The sequence below is a fragment of the Capricornis sumatraensis genome, chromosome 2, assembly GCF_032405125.1.
Source record: "Capricornis sumatraensis isolate serow.1 chromosome 2, serow.2, whole genome shotgun sequence".
In the NCBI taxonomy this organism is placed as follows: domain Eukaryota; kingdom Metazoa; phylum Chordata; class Mammalia; order Artiodactyla; family Bovidae; genus Capricornis; species Capricornis sumatraensis.
Window position 1 is genome coordinate 198,216,575 of NC_091070.1, and position 21,317 is coordinate 198,237,891.

General features: G+C 48.3%; 1 protein-coding gene across 1 annotated transcript in view; it reads left to right on the top strand.

The window, feature by feature from the left end:
• AGBL4 (AGBL carboxypeptidase 4) overlaps positions 1-21,317 on the top strand; it is a 1,470,506-nt gene that overhangs the window by 1,323,816 nt on the left and 125,373 nt on the right. The window contains exon 8 of the mRNA XM_068961620.1: positions 9,186-9,300. Within this exon, the coding sequence (XP_068817721.1) occupies positions 9,186-9,300 (115 nt within the window). The remainder of the gene's footprint in view (positions 1-9,185; positions 9,301-21,317) is intronic.

Sequence of the window (21,317 nt, forward strand, 5' to 3'; positions counted from 1 at the left end):
CAAAGACAAGAAGCTCAGAGGCTTGGCTAGCGGTTCTGGATCCCCCAGTCAGCCACCTTAGCTGCTTGCTTGGCATCTCACTTCCAGCTTCCTTCTTCCCCCGTCCTTGCAATAACCTCTCCCAGTGCCATCCGGATTGTACCACCTCCTTTACTGGCAGCCATCTGTCAGTTACTAATCTTGGCAGCAGCCCTATTCCCCCAGCTGATCAGATGCAACAATTTTGTCCTTGTTTGTGAAAAGACAATAGCCTTACTATTGATACTTTATCCCCAGCAGCCCAAACTCCCATACCTGCTCCCTCTGTGGGCAGCAGACAGAGGGCAGGGTCACCATCCCTTTTACAGATGAGGCCTGAAGCACAGAAGTCTGTAGTTCTCAAGTGCTCTCTCCATTGACCCTGCCTTCCCCCAAAAGGGGTCTGAGTGGTGCTGAGTGTATCAGTGGACTCAGTGCTGTGCTGTACTGCAGGTTTTCAACCAGCTCTTTAGTCTTTGGCAGAGATTTTGAATGCCTTCCACCACCTTTTCAAGGTCACCTCCAAACTCCTCAGCATGACATTGACAATTCTCCATGACCTGGCTCTTGCCACATCTCACTATATGCCAGTTCCACACACAACCTAATCCCTGGAAGAGCTCTCTTCCTCCCACTGCTGGGCTTCTGCATCTGCTGCTTCTCTGCCTAGGAGGTCTTGTGCCTACTCCTTGCCACCTGGCAAACACCCGCTCCTCTCCCAAGGTTCATTTCAAGTACCTGCTCTGGGCCAAAGGATGTTCAAACTGCTGCACAATTGCACTCATCTCACACGCTAGCTGCTCAAAATTCTCCAAGTCAGGCTTCAACAGTACATGAACCAAGAATTTCCAAATGTTCAAACTGGATTTAGAAAAGGCAGAGACACCTGAGATCAAATTGACAGCATCCACTGGCTCATAGAAAAAGCAAGAGAGTTCCTGAAAAACATCTACTTCTGCTTTATTCACTACACCAAAGCCTTTGACTGTGCGGATAATAACAAACAGTGGAAAATTCTTCAAGAGATGGGAATACCAGCCCACCTTATCTGCCTCCTGAGAAATCTGTATGCAGGTCAAGAAGCAATAGTTAGAACTGGACATGGAATAACACACCGGTTCCAAACTGGGAAAGGAGTATGTCAAGGCTGTATATTGTCACCCTGAGTATTTAACTTCTATGCAGAGTACATCATGCAAAATGCCAGGCTGGATGAAGCACAAGCTGGAATCCATATTGCTGGGAGAAATATGAATAACCTCAGATATGCAGATGACACCACCTTTATGGCAAAAAGCAAAGAAGAACTAAAGAACCTTCTGATGAAAGTGAAAGAGGAGAGTGAAAAAGCTGCCTTAAAGCTCAACATTCAAAAACCGAAGATCATGGCATCCGGTCCCATCACTTCATGTAAATAGATAGGGGAAAAGTGGAAACAGTGACAGATTTTATTTTCTTGGACTCCAAAATCACTGCAGATGGTGACTGCAGCCATGAAATTAAAAGACGCTTGCTCCTTGGAAGAAAAACTATGACCAACCTAGACAGCATATTGAAAAGCAGAGATATTACTTTGCCAACAAAGGTCCATCTAGTCAAAGCTGTGGTTTTTCCAGTAGTCGTGTATGGGTGTGAGAGTTGGAGCATAAAGAAAGCTGATTTCCAAAGAACTGAAGCTTTTGAACTGTGGTGTTGGAGAAGACTTTAGAGTGTCCCTTGGACAGCAAAGAGATCCAACCAGTCCATCCTACAGGAAATCAGTCCTGAATATTCATTGGAAAGACTGATGCTGAAGCTGAAGCTCCAATACTTTGGCCACCTGATGCAAAGAACCGACTCACTAGAAAAGACCCTGATGCTGGAAAGATTGAAGGCAGGAGGAGAAGGGGATGACAGAGGATGAGATGGTTAGATGGCATCACCGACTCAATGGACATGAGTTTGAATAAGCTCTGGGAGATGGTGAAGGACAGGGAATCCTGGCGTGCTGCAGCCCACGGGGTCACAAAGAGTCGGACATGACAGAGCGACCGAACTGAACTGGGACCCCTGGCCCACTCTCTTCAGCCCCCTGCCTTGAGTCTGCATTGTGGGTTGCTCAATGGTCATCTTTTTCACCCTGATTTGTTACATGTTTGTTTTGCATTTTTTTTGTTCTCCCTTTAAACCTGAGCTTTTTGAGGCCCAGGGCTGGATCTTAGAGTGCCATTTTCTGCATTTGTGAAATGGGCATTGTCCCTCGTGGGACTGTCTGAGGAGCAAATTTTGTCTTGGCTTAGGATACTTAATCTGAGTTCAGAAAGAGGAACCTCCAGTTCACACAGTCAGCAAAGTGCAGGAAGAGCTTTGAAGTTGGGTCTCCCAAGCCTTTACCCTCTCAGGGGTGGGAAGCACTAGAAGGCCAAGCTTCTTACCTGGAAGAACTCAGTGCTCAGGCTGCCCCACAGCATCCAATGTGCGTGTGCAGGTGAGACTACACAGGCTCAGGGGGTGAGGTGGCTCACCCAGGACCACACAGCTAATTCATGGCGGATGTGGCCCTGGGGCCTGTCTCCCAGGTCCTGCTCTTCCTCTGTCCCCATCTCTGTAACTGCCCCTTGAGACACACAATTCATCCTTCCTGAGACAGCTGAACACAAGCAGCATTCCCCCACTTCGCCAGTGAGGAACGGAGGCAGGGTCTTCCCCGAGGGTCTCCCAGCCCCCTGGGGACACCCCAGACTACAGCTGCACGGGGCTCAGCTCAGGCTCTCTTCCCCAGACCCAGGTCTCAGCTGGACCCCTCCCCAGCCTCCCTTGTTCTGGGGAGGGCAATAGAATCTAAGGCCTGGGAGGATGAGAACCTTTGGTTCTGTTAACTCTTTTTCCCCATTAACTGGCTCAGTGACCTTGAGCAGAGGACAGACATGCGAGGCCTGGTCATCCCCATCTGGCTGGGACCTCGGTTCCGCAGCCGAGCTGCTGCTGCACCTGCTGCTGGGAGCACAGTGAAGTCCTGTTGTGGCAGAGCTCGGCGTGGGTGGCGTTTAGGGGGCAGGGCTGTGACTTTCTCAAGGCTCTGCTTGGGGGTGGGGGGGCTGCTTCTGCAAACCCCCACTCTTGGCCTCTGGGCAGCTGAACTGTCCTCCCTCTGAAGCTCCGATGTGAGAGGTCAAGGCCACTCCCGCATGGTCCTGTATGAGCGTGTGTGTGAGCTGGGTCTCTGGAGCCTCACTGCCTGGAACTAAAGCTCAGCCCTGCCACTCGGTACAGAGTGACCTTGGGGATGTTCCACAACCTCTCCGTGTCTCAGTCCCTTTTTCTCAAAAGGGAAATAATAATAGGAATTCTGCCTCAGAGGGTTGTTGTGGAGATGAAATGAGTTAGTGTCCATAAAACATGTAAGATGATGCTTGGGGTGCAGTCAGCGCTGAGTAAGTACTCTTTATAGGGAGGGAGGCAGCATTAATGGGGCATCTTCCAGGTGCCCGGAGTGCTTCCTCTGATCCTCACTGAGAACCCAAGCCCAGGTGCATGATTCCTGTACCAGGTGTGCTGCCTTCCTTCCTCGGCTCCTTCCCCAAAAGAGCCATTAGCTCACCCCTTGCATTTACCTGCTGGGAGGCCCGGCTGCAAGTCAGAAGTTTGGCCAGGACTTGATCTCAGGTCCAGGGAGTGTTTTTGCCCCGAAGCTTCCTGGAGTTGGTGAGACATGGCTCACTGCAAAGTCCCATCTGCAGAGCACTTGTGCACTCCAGGCCCTTTGTAAATGAATCCTTAAGCCCACTTGTGTGAAAGGCTGCCATGGAGAGGTACATGCCCCTCTGGAGGTGGCTGGGCAGTGGGCATAGCTGAAGTTTCAGACTTGAGCACAGCCACCAGGACACCTGAGTCAGAGTCCTATCACTCTCATCCCCTCACTGGGACCCCCATCAAGTCCTTAACTCTCAGTCTGTTTCTCTGCCTATAAAGTGGCACCAACCTGGCCCTCCAGGGCCTGCTGTGAGGATTTATGGAGCCCCACTCCAGCTGCCAAGGGGCCCACCAGGCCCTGCCTTGGAAGCTCACTCCTCAGGAGTGTCCTGTGGGGGCAGGCAAAGGATGGGGAGAACACACATGTGTGTGCACACACACACTCACAACCACTAGGACATCAAGACACACACACACACACACACACACACACACACACACACACACACCAGGACACCAGGACCAAGCACAAGCTAAGACTGCCCACAGTGAAGTGGTGACCTTTGCCCCTTCCTCCCTCCTCTCTCTCACTATTTTCCTCCCTCCTCTATCCCGCACCTCTTCTTTATCTCCTCCTCCCCGCTCTCTCCCACACAGCCTCGTATATGCAGGAAACTAGATCCAGAAAGGGGTTGTCATGGGGCCTTTTGCTTTCCCAAGCTTGTCTTTTCACCGGTGAGATGGGCGGAGTTGGAGAAGGGAGGGTTAGAACTTAGACTCTGTGAATGTCAGGCTCTTCGGGGCCAGCCTTCCTGGGATTCCATAATCTGGGTCCTTGGGCTCAGCTAAGGGCAGTCAGGGTAGAGCCTAGAGGACTCCTGTCACATGACCCACACTCAGCCCAGCAGAGACACCCCCCCCAACCCGACCCCAAATGTCCTGCTTCAAGCCTGGGCTCGTCCCACTGTGTATCCATCCTCTTAGCAGAGAAGAGCAGCAATACTTTACACAGAACTCTCTAGAGAAAAATCATGCAGGCATATATCCAAATAATTTGCAAATCCCATGCAAATAGACTCCTGGCTTGTCCCATCTTAGTTTCATGGAAAAGATGGGGATTTTTTTACCACTTTGAAACCAGTAGAACTGGACCTGAATCCCAGTCAGGCCCCTGGGAGACTCTCAGCAAATGATGTCACCACCCTGACTTGGTTTCCCTGTCTGAAAAATGGAATTAATCCAGCCACTGAACATAGTACCTGTCACTGGACCATCTCTCTTTGCAACTGTACCGCACGGCTTGTGGGATCTTAGTTCCCTGACCAGGGATTCAGCTCGTGCCCTCAGCAGTGAAAGCATGGATTCCTAGCCGTTGGATGGCCAGGAAATCCCCTGGTCCATCTTTATTCATTCATTTCACATGTATCTACTGAGCATTTGCCTTGCCCCAGTGCTGAGCTGGGCGCTGACAAAATCCTGGCCAAGAGCTGGAGCTGTGTCCTTGCCCTCCTGGAGCTCACAGCCTGGACGGAAGATGGATTTGCACAGCAGATGCCAGCCTCAGTCCCCCACACTCAGAGGTACTGAAACTACAACTTTCCTTACGTTTTTAAAACTGAACTCAGTTTCCATTTCGAGGCCCATTCTGCCAGGGGCCAGAAACTTAACCTCTGTAATCTTGGTGTCACCTTTCCCCAAGGTTGTATGGTTTAAGCCAAGACTTCTGCTGTTCCTGGGGGTGGTGGACAAGTAGGCTTCTCACCAGTGTCATCATCTATCCGCTATGCTTACCTTCCATCAGTGGCACCCTTGTGACTCTCTGGGTCTTGGTCAGTGCAGAGCCCCTGCAGGTCACCACCACGCCAGACCCTGGTTCCTGACTGCAAGCCTCTTTATCTTTGCTGGCTCTCTGCTAGGTTTGTGCCCCTACTACCGCCTTTTCCACCTTCAGGACATCCATCCATTATTATTATTACTTCCCTCCAAACCGCATTCCAGGCTGCAGCCAGGGGAAACTATCTCCAAAGGCCAGATCTGACCCTGACCTTGGCAATGGCTCTCCTGAGCTGTTCATATTCTTCAGCAGGACCAAAAGCCCCCATTTACTTCTCCTGCTTCTCTCTCAACATCCACCCCACACCTTCAGCCAAACCAAATAAGAGCAACTGAGTAAACAACACACTTCCTATGTGCGGGATACTTTGCTCACATTAACTAACTCAGATCCTTAGAATACTATTCTTCTTCTTAACTGATGAGGAAACTGAGAAACAGGGAGTTTACAGCCACAGATTTAGTCCAGTTTCAGTATCTGCGCCTTTAGTCATGAAGCTATGCCACCTGGAACTGAAGAGCTCTCTTAAGAAGCAGCTTGTCTTCTGTCTCACCTCCTAATCTCTGTGTAAGACTTCCCCTGCCTGGAATGCCATGTCCTGGCACCTCTTTCATCTGGTTCACTCTACTCATTCTTTAGGTTTCCACAACCCCTTCTTGACTCCCAGGCTGGGTCAGGAGACCCTGGGGTTCCTAGGGCTCCTTGTGCTGTTCCCATCAGAGCCTTTGTTGGTAGGAGCTGCTCCCCTCCCCGCCACCACCATGCACCTCTCTGAGCAGGAACCTATTACACATCTTGGAATGCCAAGCTGCTCCTGGCATGGACCTGACCCTGCGAATGTTTATAGAATGAGTAATTATCAGCTCAGCTAACACTCTACTTTGTCCAGGTCAAATGAATTCCTGGGGCTAATAAACCAATGGGCATTTATTGGGCATCTGATGCATGCCTGGCTCTGTACAGTGGGAGAAATAGCAATATTGAGCCTTTAGTTGTGGTTTGCTTGGTGCAGGTCATCGTGGCCAGGTGAGGTTGGCACAGGGCAGTGAGGTCGGCCACCCAGCTTCCATTTCCGAATTCTGCCACTTTTCCTCCTCTTCCTCCACCCTCTCTAGCCCCCAGTCCTGCTTTCTTCCACCTTCCTGATGAAGGATCTGCAACCTTGTTTACTGAAGGGGCAGAGACTGATCTTCAGGGGGTGGATTGTGTCTCCCAGAAGGAGGAAGTGTACTCTCCTCATTTGACAGATGAAGATCCTGGTACTTTGAGGGAAAGGAATGAAGTAGGTGGAATCATAACCTGTCATTGTGGGATGCATCCTTGGGAATTACTGTGTTCTTTCATCTAACTTTAAAGATAAGCCAAAACTAGAACCCAGGTTCTCTAAGTCCTGGTTTTTTGGCATCTCCAGTTCACTTTCCTTGTTCCCAGATCCCACAGACAGTCAGCTTCACAGACCACAACACCTACTTCTAGGCTGCATTCTGATTTTTATTACCTCCACTGTGTTTCAACCTTTGATCTAAGTGACTTTATGAGAGCACATTACAATGTTCAGGTGCTGAGACCAGCAGTCAAAATGCAGGAGTTCTCAGTCAGTCCCACAGAAGTCTTCCAGATCATAACCTCTATGTCAGGATGAGGACACTGGTCAGAGAAAACTAACAACCAGTCCATGCAGATCTCCAAGTCTGCACACTCTCTGCTTCCTTGGTCCATTCCATACTTTTGGCCCATACTGGGGGATAGCATTTCCTCTCCACTCTTGCTCTGACATTTCTCCTCATTTTCCTCTTCACTTACCACCCCCTCCGCACACCAAATAAAAGTGAAAGATCTCCCAATTTCCTCCTCAATGGGAAAGATTCCTGTTGAACTGAGTCTGACCTCTAGCCAAGAGCTGAGTCTAAAACTTCTGCTTTCCTTGCCCCATGCTCACTTTGGGTGGCTGCAGCCTCCAGTCTGGCTTTGTTTCCTCTCATCCCCCTATTAGCTGCCTAATCAGCAGCACAATTAATCTGCTCATCTGTGAAGGAGGATGGCTCACAATGAACTGCTCCATTTCCAGAAGCCATTCTCTGAGGCAGCATGGCCAGGCCCTGAGCACTGTCTGGCTCCTTGATGGAGGGCTGCCCCAGGAGCTGGGGTCAATTAGTGGACAGATTAAGTGATTATTAGCCCCTAACAAGGATGCTTGGCATCATTACCCTGCCTATTTACTGGCAAACCACAGCTTTCATATGAAAACCAACAAATAAATTAGGGCATCTGGTCTACCGCCACGTCAGCCATGCAGTAAATGATGTCCAACTGGCTCTCAGCTGCCAATGGATTCTCAGCCCAAGATATCCCTCCCTGGTCACAGCAGCTCTGGAACGTGCCACAGAGTGACTTATCATTCCAAGAGCTAAGGGCCTGCCACTGGGCACATGGATTGTTCTTAGTTACCCCGCTGATTCCTCCTGTCTGGCTGTCAAAACCTACCTATCTGTCAGGGCCCAGCTCAAAGCTTCTTTCTCCCTGATACATTTTCTGCTCTCTCCAGCAGGGGAAGAGCTCCCTCAGTTCTCCTTCTGTGCTTTTGGAAGGGTTGTGTGCTCTCCTGTCACTTTCCAGCATGGCAGGCGTCTCATGGAATGCCAGAGTTCCATTTTGGCTATATTTTTCAGGTCTCCAAGCAATAAGTAGAAACACGGAGAAAAAGAGGGTTGGGGCAAAGACTCTGTTCTTGTTTTCTTACCTCCTCCCCTGTAGATGTGTGCAGGCCATGGCCAGGACATCAACAAAGGTGGTGACAGGGTCAGGTTTGTGCTTCAGGACAATCCCTCTGGCTGTAGTGACAAGGGCATCTTCCAGAGGTTTTCGCTGTCACCTAGGCCAGCTCTGGTTGCTCTCATCCAGGCCAGATGTGATGGTGGCCTAGAACAGAAGAGATGCAGGGGGATGGAGATGAGGGCCAGATTTGCTAGTTTCAAAGAAGAGACACAGGGACTGCCTGACTATAGGAAGAGTCATGGAGGAGACAGTCCTAAATCTGGTGACCAGGAGGCAAGGTGGTGTTCGTCCTAGTGAGAAGCCAAGAAGGCAGCCAGCCCTGGGGTCCGGAAACAGAGGACCCTTTAAGTGGGGAAAGGAGTAGAGTTGGTGGTATCAACAAAACCTCCCTCTCTTTTTGTGACTTCTCTCTGTTTCCCGGTGTACCCATCAGCCTCATGAGGACTGAGACCTTTTAAGGTCTTCGGCCCCACAATCATCCAAACTAATGTCAGCCTTTAGCTAGTAGTGGACCCATTAGGGAGCAACTCTGCTTTTATTGTTCAGAATTATCCTGCCTCTCCCCTATCTCTATCTGTCAAGACTCCAAGGCATAGCTCACATGCTGTCTTTTCCTAGAGGCCCTTCCTGTGCTCTTGAGCAGGACATGCTGTCCTCCAAGCCTTGAACTTCAATATTACATCTTGAGCTATCTCCTGGAACAGAGATATTATTTGTAAAATTCACTGGGCAATACCTAATTCATAGCCATGTACCCACAGTGGCTAACAACGTAGGCCCCCAAATCACCTCTGATCTCACACTGTTTTTCCCAGCTGAGGAAAGGTGCTCCCTCCTTCCTGAAATATGTTGACACTAACCCAGATGCTTCTTTTTTTTTCCCCAGGGATCATTGACTTCCTCATAAGCCAGCACCCTATTGCTCGTGTCCTACGGGAACACCTGGTCTTCAAAATTGCACCCATGCTCAACCCTGATGGTGTCTACCTGGGCAATTACAGGTGAGGGATGGGGGAGAATGCTTGGATGGTGGTATGAAAGCAAGAAGAAAAAGGGGCTATGTTTTTGAGGAGGAATTTTCAGACTACCCATGAGTTCATCAGCAGTTTCACCCCAGCTCCTGAGGATGTGATGAGCTGGTCTTGGCTAGTTCATGCAGTCATGTGAGATCACTTGCTGGAGTTTCCTGGGCAGTTTGCTGGATCAGGAACCAGGAGACCTAATATCAGTTTTGGTGCCTTCTTCCTGTGTAAGCTTGGGGAATTCACTTTCCCTCTCTGATGCACTGCAGTTTATCTTGCATAATTAAGATCATAATTACTTACCTGGCAGGGCACTTGTGAGCATCAGTGCTCACAAAGAAACAGTGGCGATGAATGTGCTTTTGAGCATATGGTGGTGATGACAGTTACCATTTTGTTTCTGGATTTCTTCTTGGAGATTATTAATGAAGGAGAGCAGCAGCCTGCATCATGTGGGTAGCATTTCTCTTTGGTGTGAGCATATTGGCTGGCCCCACACTCACTCATGCACTTTACATCTTGAACTCTTTCTCCTGGTTTAGCCGCATAATTTACAGCTGAAAATTCCACTGCCCGGGGAACCATCTGCTGAGAGAACATTGAATCCTCTGAGAGAGAGTGTGTTATTAGCCTTATTTCACCTTTGAGGCAACAGACTGGGCCAAAGTCATACAACCAGTAAATCATTGACTAACTTCACTGCCCTAATTATACAGCTTGAGAGCTGATTGGTCCTAGAATTCCTAAGGTAACATTCAAGCTCCCCAGCTTTGATGTAAGACTCTGTGTGACCTGTTGCCTAACCCCCCACCCTCTAGCCTTAGAATCATTGCTCTGGCCACTCTAAGGAAGGCCTGGTTCCTTACACAGGTCCTGTTGGGGCCTGATACCTCACCTTCATAAAGGCCCTCTGTCCAGGGCTTCCTAGTCCCGTCCTCATCTCACTTTGTGTGTTTTTGTGTTAGTTGCTCAGTGGTATCTGACTCTTGGTGACCCCATGGACAGTAGCCCACAAGGCTTCTCTGTTCATGGAATTCTCCAGACAAGACTACTGGAGTGGATAGCCATTCCCTTCTCCAGGAGATCTTCCCAACTCAGGGATCAAACTCAGGTTTCCTGCACTGCAGGCAGATTCTTTACTCTCTGAACTACGAGGGAAGAGCCCCCATCTCACTAATCCTTCCTTGCAACTCAGTTTGTACCTTTTCTTCTGAAAAACATCCCCCAACCCCGCCCCCCCCCCAAAAGAATTGGCCATTCCCTTCTCTGAGCTCCCACAGGCCTGGCTATTGAATGTGTCTTACCCCATTGCAAGGACCCCATGGTCTTAAAACCACCAGAAGGAAAACATTGAGCCTTAATTGTCCTTGTGTTCCCCAGTGCCTATCATCAGGGGTCAGCACATAGTAGATGCTCAAAAAGAATTTGGTGGGTACAAGTACAAAAAAAAAGAGATGACTTTCCTGATGAAGGCACGGGGGTTCAGAGATCAAATGGGACTTGCCCAAGGTCAGTGGCAGAGCTCAGACCAGAACCCACATTTCCTGACATCGCATCAGGTCCTTTTGGAACAGAGCTGGTTTAATGCTTTCCCAGAGTGTGGCAATTGGGTCCACAGAAGCTTCCTAGTACCCCTGGGTATGAGTTAGACAGAACCCATGGGATTCATGATGCCTTAATTAAAGACAGTTTTGCTTCCTCTTAATTGGCTCAAGTAATGGTTCATTAGCACTGGCAGGTTTTATGGCTTCTGCAGGCCTGGGAGCAGTGCCTTTCCACCTTTTCTGGACAGAATGCAATATTGGCGATAATGGTGGTGGAAGGACCATTTGATTGATGTTAACATTTCTGTTTAATTACAAGAGCAGCCATGGTCAGAGAGAGGTCAGTACTGTCCATTCCACATACTTATTTATGTCATCATCTGCTGTCCGGGGATGACCAGTTGGAAAGAGGTCTTTGACCTTGGCCGAAATGCCTCCTCTTTCTGGGCTTCAGATGGCCAGTGGGGGTGGTGATGGGGAGGTAACTGCTTCTTATATGTCCCCAAGCTGTCCAAGTTTTGTGATTTGGGCCTTTTAGGATAAAAGAATTCCACCCCCTCAGAAATGGTCCTGTACTGAAGTTTAAAATCTCAGCCTTCTCCCAGTGAGAGTATGTGATTCTCATTACAAGAGTTGAAGAAAATCTATAACCACAGGCATTAATCCTGTTGCCAGAACAGCTCTGAGTAGCAACAAAAAGCCTGTCAATCATGAAGATTCCCCATTAAATATTTGGGGGATGTGAAATATAATAATCAAGTCTATAAAAGGAGAGTTTCAAGGTACCTTAGAGGCTTTGTAGGCCAGCCCCTCACAGAGCTACCCTACCGGCCACAGCTCAGTGTCCCGTGGTTTGGTGGGACTTGCCCAGGCATTATAGGGGAAGAATGGTTTTAGAGCTCAAGTAAATCTGGGAAACATACACTTGCTGCTGCTGCTAAGTCCCTTCAGTCGTGTCCGACTATGTGCGACCCCATAGACGGCAGCCCACCACGCTCCCCCGTCCCTGGGATTCTCCAGGCAAGAACACTGGAGTGGGTTGCCATGTCCTTCTCCAATGCATGAAAGTGAAAAGTGAAAGTGAAGTCGCTCAGTCGTCTCCGACTCTTTGCGACCCCAAGGACTGCAGCCTACCACGCTCCTCCATCCATGGGATTTTCCAGGCAGGAGTACATACACTTAGGCAAAGTTAAAAACTCTCTTCTACACTAAGCTTTTTCCATTTTGAATATGCTAGTTAACAGGAATCCCAAGAGGGGAATATAGTGTTCAGTGTTTCCCAAGGAAACCTCTTTCCCCACCACCCCTCACCTGCTCTACCACCACCCTCACACCACCCTGTCCCCAGGGAGGTTAGGGATTATAAAACGCCTGGAAAATGCCAGTCCAAGAATTCTGCCCAGTGCCATGTCAGGCACTCACACACTTGTCTCAATGCTAGCAGCAGCTCTGTGAAGAAGGATCTTTGTGAAGCTTTCTATGCTTGCAAATAATAAAAATCTACTCCTTGCCCTCCTAGTGCCTCTTCTCCCCCCACCCCCCCTCCTCTTTTTCCTTCTCGTTTTCTTCTCCTCTGCTAAAGAACCATGTAATCGAATCTAGAAAGAGGCATCCGATTTCCCAGCTTTGACCATGCAAAGGTGTCTGATTCTTTGTGACCCCATGGACTACACAGTCCATGGAATTCTCTAGGCCAGAGTACTGGAGTGGATAGCCGTTCCCTTCTCCAGGGCATCTTCCCAACCCAGAGATCGAACCGGGCTCTGCTATATTGCAGGTGGATTCTTTACCAGTTGAGCTACCAAGGAAGCCCTATATTTAATAATACAAGTACCAACACCATGGTATTTATAGTAAAATAGACAAGGTGCACTCTAGCATTTAATGGGCAATGATGACACCTGTCCCATGATAGAGGATGTGCTTTATGTAAAAGAGCAGCAGTGTTTACTTACTAGACTCCTATGTGTGCTCCCAGACTCTGGATTATGGGAGGAGCAGAGAGAACCAGAGTTATAGCAGCCACAATACTCTCTCTGGCAGCCTTCTATAACAGGAGCTGGGGTAACAGGAGATAGCAACAGTATTATGGCATCTAATGAAAACACAAGCCAACTATACTGTCTGTCTCTCTTTTGCTGTTTAGCTCCTAAGTTCTGTCTGACTCTTGAAAACCCATGGACTATAGCCCACAAGCCTCCTCTGTCTGTGGGATTTCCCAGGCAAGAATACTGGAGTGGGTTGCCATTTCCTTCTCCAGAGGATCTTCCTGACCTGGAGATTGAACTTCTGTCTCCTGCATTGACAGGTGGATTCTTTACCACTGAGTCACCAGGGAAACCCTGTCTTTGCTGTCTCTGTCTCACTTACTACACTCTAATAACACTGGCCATTTTCTTCAGTTTAGGGCTGAGGTTTAATGCCACTTCACAGAAAGGCCAGGCTTCCCTAGTGGCTCAGAAGATAAAGAACCTGCCTGCAATGCGGCAGATATGAGTTCAATCCCTGGGTCAAAAAGATCCACTGGAGAAGGGAATAGAAGCCCAGTCCAATATTCTTGCCTGGAGAATTCCATGGACAGAAGAGTCTGGCAGGCTATAGTCCATGGGGTCAGAAAGAGTCAGACATGACTGAGTGACTAATACACGCGTGCACACACATACAAACACACGCTCACACACACACACACACACACACACAGAAAGGCTGCCTAGATTCTCCAATATAAATCAGGTTTCCCATTACACTCTTTCAGAGCACTCTGAATTATCCTTTCAGAGCCCTTGCCCCAGTTTGTAATCATGTGCTTATTTATTGAATGATTGTCTCCACCTCTAGACCGTAAGCTCCCTGAAGTCAGGACTTTATCCCCAAAGCCTGGCACAGTTTCCAGGACAGAACCAGCCTTTGATATATAACTATCCAAATGAGTCAATAAACTCCAGAGCAGCGCTTAGTAACTAGGAAATGGCACAGGGGCTTCCTTAATGGCTCAGACATTTAGAAACCTGCCTGCAGTGCAAGAGATATGGATTTGATCTCTGGGTTGGGAAGATCCCCTGGAGCAGGAAATGGCCACCTGCTCCAGTATTCTTGCCTGGAGCTGTATTCACAGGTAGAGCAATCATCACCAGATGCCCTCAGCTCCCAACCCTTTACTTTCAGCAACTCAGCCTCCTAACCCTAGTTGTTTTGACCTTATGCTATTGTGACATAAACACTATAATGAGCTGCTCTAATGATTTAGTGAACTTTGGGTTCAGAGCCACACTTAATTCTTGTACAGGGCATTACACTTAGAAACCACCTTGGATCATTACCACAACTGTTTGAGAAAGGAAAGTCAGTTTTTATTATATCCATTTGAGCAAAGGGGAAACCAAGTCTGCAGAGGGAAAGAGCTGTGTTTAAGGTCCCTTGGTGTGTTCAGGGCTCTCTACACTGCCAGACACTGCCTGTGTCCTACAAGCTGGAGGCAGAAGCGGAGAACTAGCAGGCTAGCTTTCCCTACTCTCCGGAGCCTTCTCATCCTGAGGCAAGACCCTTCTCTCCCCAGCTTCAGTTCCCCTCTGCCCTCTTGGAAGAGGAAAACGAAGTGCAGGATACTTCTCATTTAGCAGAGGCGCTGGAGATGGGCTCTGTCAAGAATGGCACAGCCGCAGCACAGATGAACCGGGGGACGTTATGCTAAGCGAAATAAGCCAGACACAGAAAGACAGATATTTTATGATTCCACTAATACGAAGTACTTAGGAGTAGTCAAAATCATAGAGACAGAAAGTAGAATGGTGATTTCCAAGGGCTGGCTGGTGGAGCTGGGGAAGGAGAGTTATTGTTTAATGGATATAGAGTTTCAGTTTTACGAGAGGAAAAGGTTTGGAGATAGCTGGTGGTGATCGTTGCACAACATTGTGAACATACTTAATACCACTGAATTGTACACTTAAAAATGATTAAAATGGTACATTTTATGTTATGTGCATTTTATCACAATGTAAAAATAGTGGTATAACGTATCAATGCAATTTGAGCATCTTTGGAGAGGTTTAGGAGGGGAATCTCAGGCCTGGAAGCATAGAGGGATAAACACTGTAACTTCAGGTACTTATAGAGTCAAGAGTTACAAGGCAGAGGTTGGCAGGCCTTTGGTGTCCAGGGTGACAGGCTGAGTAGGTCTATGGTTGTTGGCGGCTCTCACCGTCCTGCAGTAGGTTGGCCATCCCCACACAGTGCAGCCCTTATTCTCTCTCTCCATCACCTCCTCCTCCCCATCACTTCCTTTGCACAGGAGACCCCTCCGTCCCTACCTGTACCCCACGGGGCCTGGGTGATGTGCAGTTTTCCTTGCAGGTGAGAAACAGACTCTCCATCTCTATATGACAATATGAAACTCTGCATTAGGTTTGCATTTCTTAATTAGGTGCTTGTCATTGTGTATTCCATAGAGTCACGTATAAGTAAACAGTCGTAGACCTTTGAATAAATTTATTGGTTTTATTTATGTTTCTGGGCATAAAAATCTATAATTACCAGGTACAGCCTCCGTATAACTGATATTTAACGACAATTACTTTTTGTTACCATAGAAATGAGTCCAACGTAGTTACCCATAATTTCTCATTTCCCAAACCTCACACATGCTGAATTGCAATATTACCATAGTAATTGCCTATTAGTCATCATAAAATACACAGTTACCCAAAAGATATTAGGATGCTGTGAAATTTCTCATCTTTGGGAAGCCTCAGTGCTTCTTGAGAGTACGGAGATGGGGAGAGGAGCAGACCTCCACGGGTGGTGCAGAAATGATTCAGCTTTATTGCACGGCTCTGCAGACCCCGCAGTAGAAACGGATGCTGCTACAACCCGCAGACATGCAACACATTCTGTCTGTTGGCCCTGGTGAGCTTTACGTAGCAAAGAATGCTCCAGCACAGTAAATCCAATTTAACTAAGGTTTGTCAAGGGCCTGCTGAGTGTCAAGCCCTGTGCTGCGCCTTAGGGAAGCAGATGGAGATCAGAGGCAGCCTTTGGCAATAAGAGGCCCAGTATTTGTACTAGAGGGGTGTGCGTCATGCTGTGGAAGCCTGGACATCATCAGAGCTAGTATCTAAGTGCCTACTAACCACACATTATATATATCATCCCTGATAACACTCAAAACAACCCTGACGTGGAGGTAGTATTATGGCCCCTTTTTAATTACGGAAGCAAATTGAGGCCCAGAGATACCAAAGAACTTGCCCCGGGTCCCTTAGCAGGAAGGGTCAGATCAGGTTTATGAATCCAAGCTGGCCAGGTCTAGCCTGCTACAAATTAAATCCATGGCTACACTGTATCGTGAAAGCAGGGAGTGCTTCCTTCTGACTAGGGGTGAGGAGGGAAGGTTTTTGAAGAATGTATACAGTCCACCAGACATAGAAGGGATATAAAGAGAGATTTTTACAGCAATCATCATTACATATGGCAGAGGGTAAAACACCAGGGGAGGTATTTCCAACACACACATACACACACAAACAACACACATATAGATACACACTTAGGGACACACACACGTGCATGCACAGACGCTGTAACCAACCAACCCCACTCACCTCAATAGCCAAAGAAGGAAGCATTCTTAACTGTCCAAAATAGAATGGAAAACAAAATTAGCTATGTAAAAAATGTGCGTCAGTATTCTATTTGTTCTTCGACAAGCATAAAACTGTGCGGTTTTCATCAACGGGAAGTGAGCACAAAGAGCCACTGCAAGTCGCCTCACCAGTTGGTATCTGCCAGCCCCTTCTCACTCTGCCTCCTTCCTACACAGGCCACATGCCCACAGCCACCCCCCCCCCCCACCACCACCTTGCCGCCTCTCTCAGCCTCGTCAGCCTTGAAGTGGGATGGGGCCTCAGAGAGAGCTTATCCAGGGCCCCACCTAGGGCAAGGGAACCTTGAGAAGCGCCACACTGATGCCAGCTCTGACGATTAGAGGGTGTTTATATCCACGCTAATGGAGAAGGAAATGGCAACCCACTCCAGCGTTCTTGCCTAGAGAATCCCAGGGGCAGCGGAGCCTGGCAGGCTGCTGTCTATGGGATCGCACAGAGTTGGGCACGACTGAAGCGACTTAGCAGCAACAGCATATCCACGCTAAACCTGTCAGCCATCATTTCTGCTTTCTGCCCCTGAAGGGTTAATCAGGTTCGACCCACCTTCTACGTGGTAGCATTTCAGCTATTTGAGGATTGTGTGTCCCCACATCTCCCCACTCCTCACTCACTCCAACCACTGTCAGCTCCCGTTCTCCTGGCTGAACATCCCCAGAGCTTTACAGCTTTTCATATGTGATCTGAAATCCAGTCCTCTCCCCGTCCTTCCTGCTGTCTTCTGAACATGCTCCAGATGTTTGTCACGGTCTATATTTGAGACATGGTGTGCAGGATGGTGGCTCCAAAGTTAAAGCATCTGCCTGCAATGCAGGAGACCTGGGTTCAATCCCTGAGTCAGGAAGATCCCCTGGAGAAGGAAATGGCAACTCACTCTAGTATTCTTACCTGGAGAATCCCATGGACGGAGGAGCCTGGTGGGCTACAGTCCACAGGGTCACAAAGAGTTGGACACAACTGAGCGATTTCACTTCACTCACTCGTGCAGGATGGAAAAGTAATAATGATGAGTGTTGATGATGATGATGATGGTGGCGATAGTCATGGTGATGATGATAATGATGGTGCTGATGACGATGGTGGTGCTGATGACGATGATGGTGATGACGATGATGGTGATGACGATGATGATGGTGGTGCTGATGACAATGATGGTGCTGATGACGATGGTGCTGATGATGATGATGGTGCTGACGATGATGGTGATGACGACGATGATGGTGGTGCTGATGACAATGATGGTGCTGATGACGATGGTGCTGATGACAATGGTGCTGATGACGATGGTGGTGCTGATGACGATGGTGCTGATGACGATGGTGGTGCTGATGACGATGGTGCTGATGACGATGGTGCTGATGATGATGGTGGTGCTGATGACGATGGTGCTGATGACGATGGTGCTGATGACGATGGTGGTGCTGATGACGGTGGTGCTGATGACGGTGGTGCTGATGACGATGATGGTGCTGATGACTATGGTGGTGCTGATGACGATGATGGTGCTGATGACGATGGTGCTGATGACAATGGTGCTGATGACGATGGTGGTGCTGATGACGATGGTGCTGATGATGATGGTGGTGCTGATGACGATGGTGCTGATGACGATGGTGCTGATGACGATGGTGGTGCTGATGACGATGGTGCTGATGACGATGATGGTGCTGATGACGATGGTGGTGCTGATGACGATGGTGGTGCTGATGACGGTGGTGCTGATGACGATGATGGTGCTGATGACTATGGTGGTGCTGATGACGATGATGGTGCTGATGACGATGATGGTGCTGATGACGATGGTGGTGCTGATGACGATGGTGGTGCTGATGACGATGGTGCTGATGACGATGATGGTGCTGATGACGATGATGGTGCTGATGACGATGATGGTGATGATGATGATGGTGCGGATGACGATGGTGCTGATGACGATGATGGTGATGACGATGGTGCTGATGACTATGATGGTGCTGATGACGATGGTGCTGATGACGATGATGGTGCTGATGACGATGATGGTGATGATGATGATGGTGCGGATGACGATGGTGCTGATGACGATGATGGTGATGACAATGGTGCTGATGAAGATGATGGTGCTGATGACGATGATGGTGCTGATGACGATGGTGCTGATGACGATGATGGTGCTGATGACGATGGTGCTGATGATGATGATGGTGCGGATGACGATGATGGTGATGATGACGATGATGGTGCTGATGACGATGGTGCTGACGACGATGATGGTGCTGATGACGATGATGGTGCTGATGACGATGATGACAGTAATGATGACAGTAGATGATGGTGGTAGTGATGACGATGATAATGGTGATGATAAATAGACTATTGAACCTCCTGGATCTGGCCTTATTCTAGGTATTTTGCATGTATTGTTTTATTTAATTCTTAGAACAACTGTATTATTATTCTCATTTTACAGATGAGGAGACTGAGGCATAGGTAGATTAGGTAACTCCCTTAAGTTCATAGAGCTAGCTAGTGGCACAGGAGAAGGAAGGAATCATCACAAGCCTAGTTCTGGGGACATACTCCTGGGCCTACTTGCCCATCGCTATCTGACATTGACCTCTTGTCAACCTCAGTCCTTCTACTTGCATTCCTGCTGAGTCACAACCCCCGCACTCCAACCACCTCCCCCACCCTTCCTTCTCTGAGAACCTTACAAGAAAGCATAGACTGGGCAGAAATTCCACTGCTCCTTTGAACAAAGAGGAAACCAAGCCACAGAGAGGCTAGGTAACTTGCTCAAGGTCACACAGTAGGTGAGTCACATAGTTTTTCAAGATGAAGCACAAGCGACACAGGGGCCAGACCAAGCCTCACTTCCCAGAGACTCTCTCCCATTTTACATAACCTGAGTGATGTTTCTACAGAGGCTGAAAGGACACCAGGTCTGGCAGCACAATCAGGTGTCTAACCCACGAGTGCACACCGCCAAAACCAATTATTCAAATGAGCTTCCCAGCCAGGTTCCGCAGAAAAGGCCAGATGGCTAGACGTCCGTGGAGACTGCTCCCCATCTCTGTCCCTTCAAGTAGCCTTTCAAAGTTAGAGTTGATAGCGAGATGATTTTAATAATTGATTCTACAGTGAAGACAGGCCTCTGTGGGACAGTTACCCAGAATTAGGGGCTGAGGAGTCCAGAGGAGCAAAACATTGTGATAGAATCAAGAACTTCATGGGTCCCAGTCTTGGTTCCGAAACCACTGATGGAATAGCATCAGTTCCATGCGCAATCCTTTGGGGGCTCCCTATATACCATCAGAAGGAACCTGTACTCTTCAGCCTTGTCTTCAAGGTGGGCACAGCATTCAGGAAGCTCTTCCTCAGCTTCACCTCCCACTGTCTCCCTTGATGGTGTTGAGTGGCTTGGTGGACTCTTTATGACCCCCTGGACTGCAGCATGCCAGGCTTGCCTGTCTTGATTATCTTTCTTGCCCCATGCTCAAATGCTCACTCAGCAAGTACTTTGTCCCATGCATCAACTGGGGACCTGTGGTGGGCTTGGCCCATGCTTGCCCTCAGGGGAGCAGCTGCCGGTGAGATGGATCTTGAGGGGTGAGTGGGTGTTAGCCAGATAGAGAGATTGGCACCACATTCTCAACCAAAAGAATAATACTGTTACATAACAAACGTGATTATAATAATATAAGCATGAATGGAATTTTATAAGTTGTCAGACCCTATTCTAATAGTTTCTAATGATTATCCCCCCTGAAGATGTAGGCATGATAACTCATCATGCTTCTGCTCCCAATCTCAGCCTACTACCACCCATGTAGGAGGAGATACAGGGATCAGAAAGAGAGAGGTCAGAATGTTAGCTTTATTATTGATAGAAGTAGGATTTGGAAGGCATAGCTTGTATCTGTGGCTAAAATTGGCCTTCTTATACTTCACTCCAAAATTCAACTTCCCCACCATCCACAATTAAAAGATGCTTGCTTCTTGGAAGTAAAGTTGTGACAAACCTAGATAGTATATTAAAAAGCAGAGATATCACTTTGCCAACAAAGGTCTATCTAGTCAAAGCTATGGTTTTTCCAGTAATCATGTATGGATGTGAGAGTAGGACCATAAAGAAGACTGAGTGCTAAGGAATTGTTTCTTTTAAACTGTGGTGCTGGAGAAGTCTCTTGTGAGTCCCTTGAACCTACAGTGTATGTTCACACACTGAACAAAGGCTAAGGGGGAAGAGGGAAGCTGACAAGCCTAGCTACTTGGGGATTTTACACCAGCATGCAGAAGGGGGTGCATTTTGTAACGAGCTCATAAGACATATAATGTGCAAGGCTTGTGTGTAGAAACTGGGGGACATGATGAAAGAAGCTGGAGGAATAAGTGGGGACCAGTTTGTGGAGGATCCTGAGTGTCACACCAAGATTGAAACCATAAGACCAGCTAACATGTATGTAGCGCTTATCTCAAACAAGGCAGTATGCCCAGTGTTTATATGACTGATCTCATTTAATCCTTTAAACAACCCTCTGAGGCAGGCAGAATCCATATTTTGCAGATCAGGTCTGAGGCCCAGAGAGGTTAAACCACCGGCTGACCCATGGCCACACCAGAATCTTACTCAGGCAACATGGCTCTGGAGTCCACATTTGCAACCAAAGCCACTTCTCAGGTTCAGACCAGGTGGGCAAGGGTCTTGGCAGTTTCCAGATCTGTGAAGAGCTAAAGGACTTTTCTTCCCTCCAGTTCTTCCTCTGCCACTTTTCAGTAAAGAAATGGAAATAGCTAATTCCTAGCCCCAAGGGCC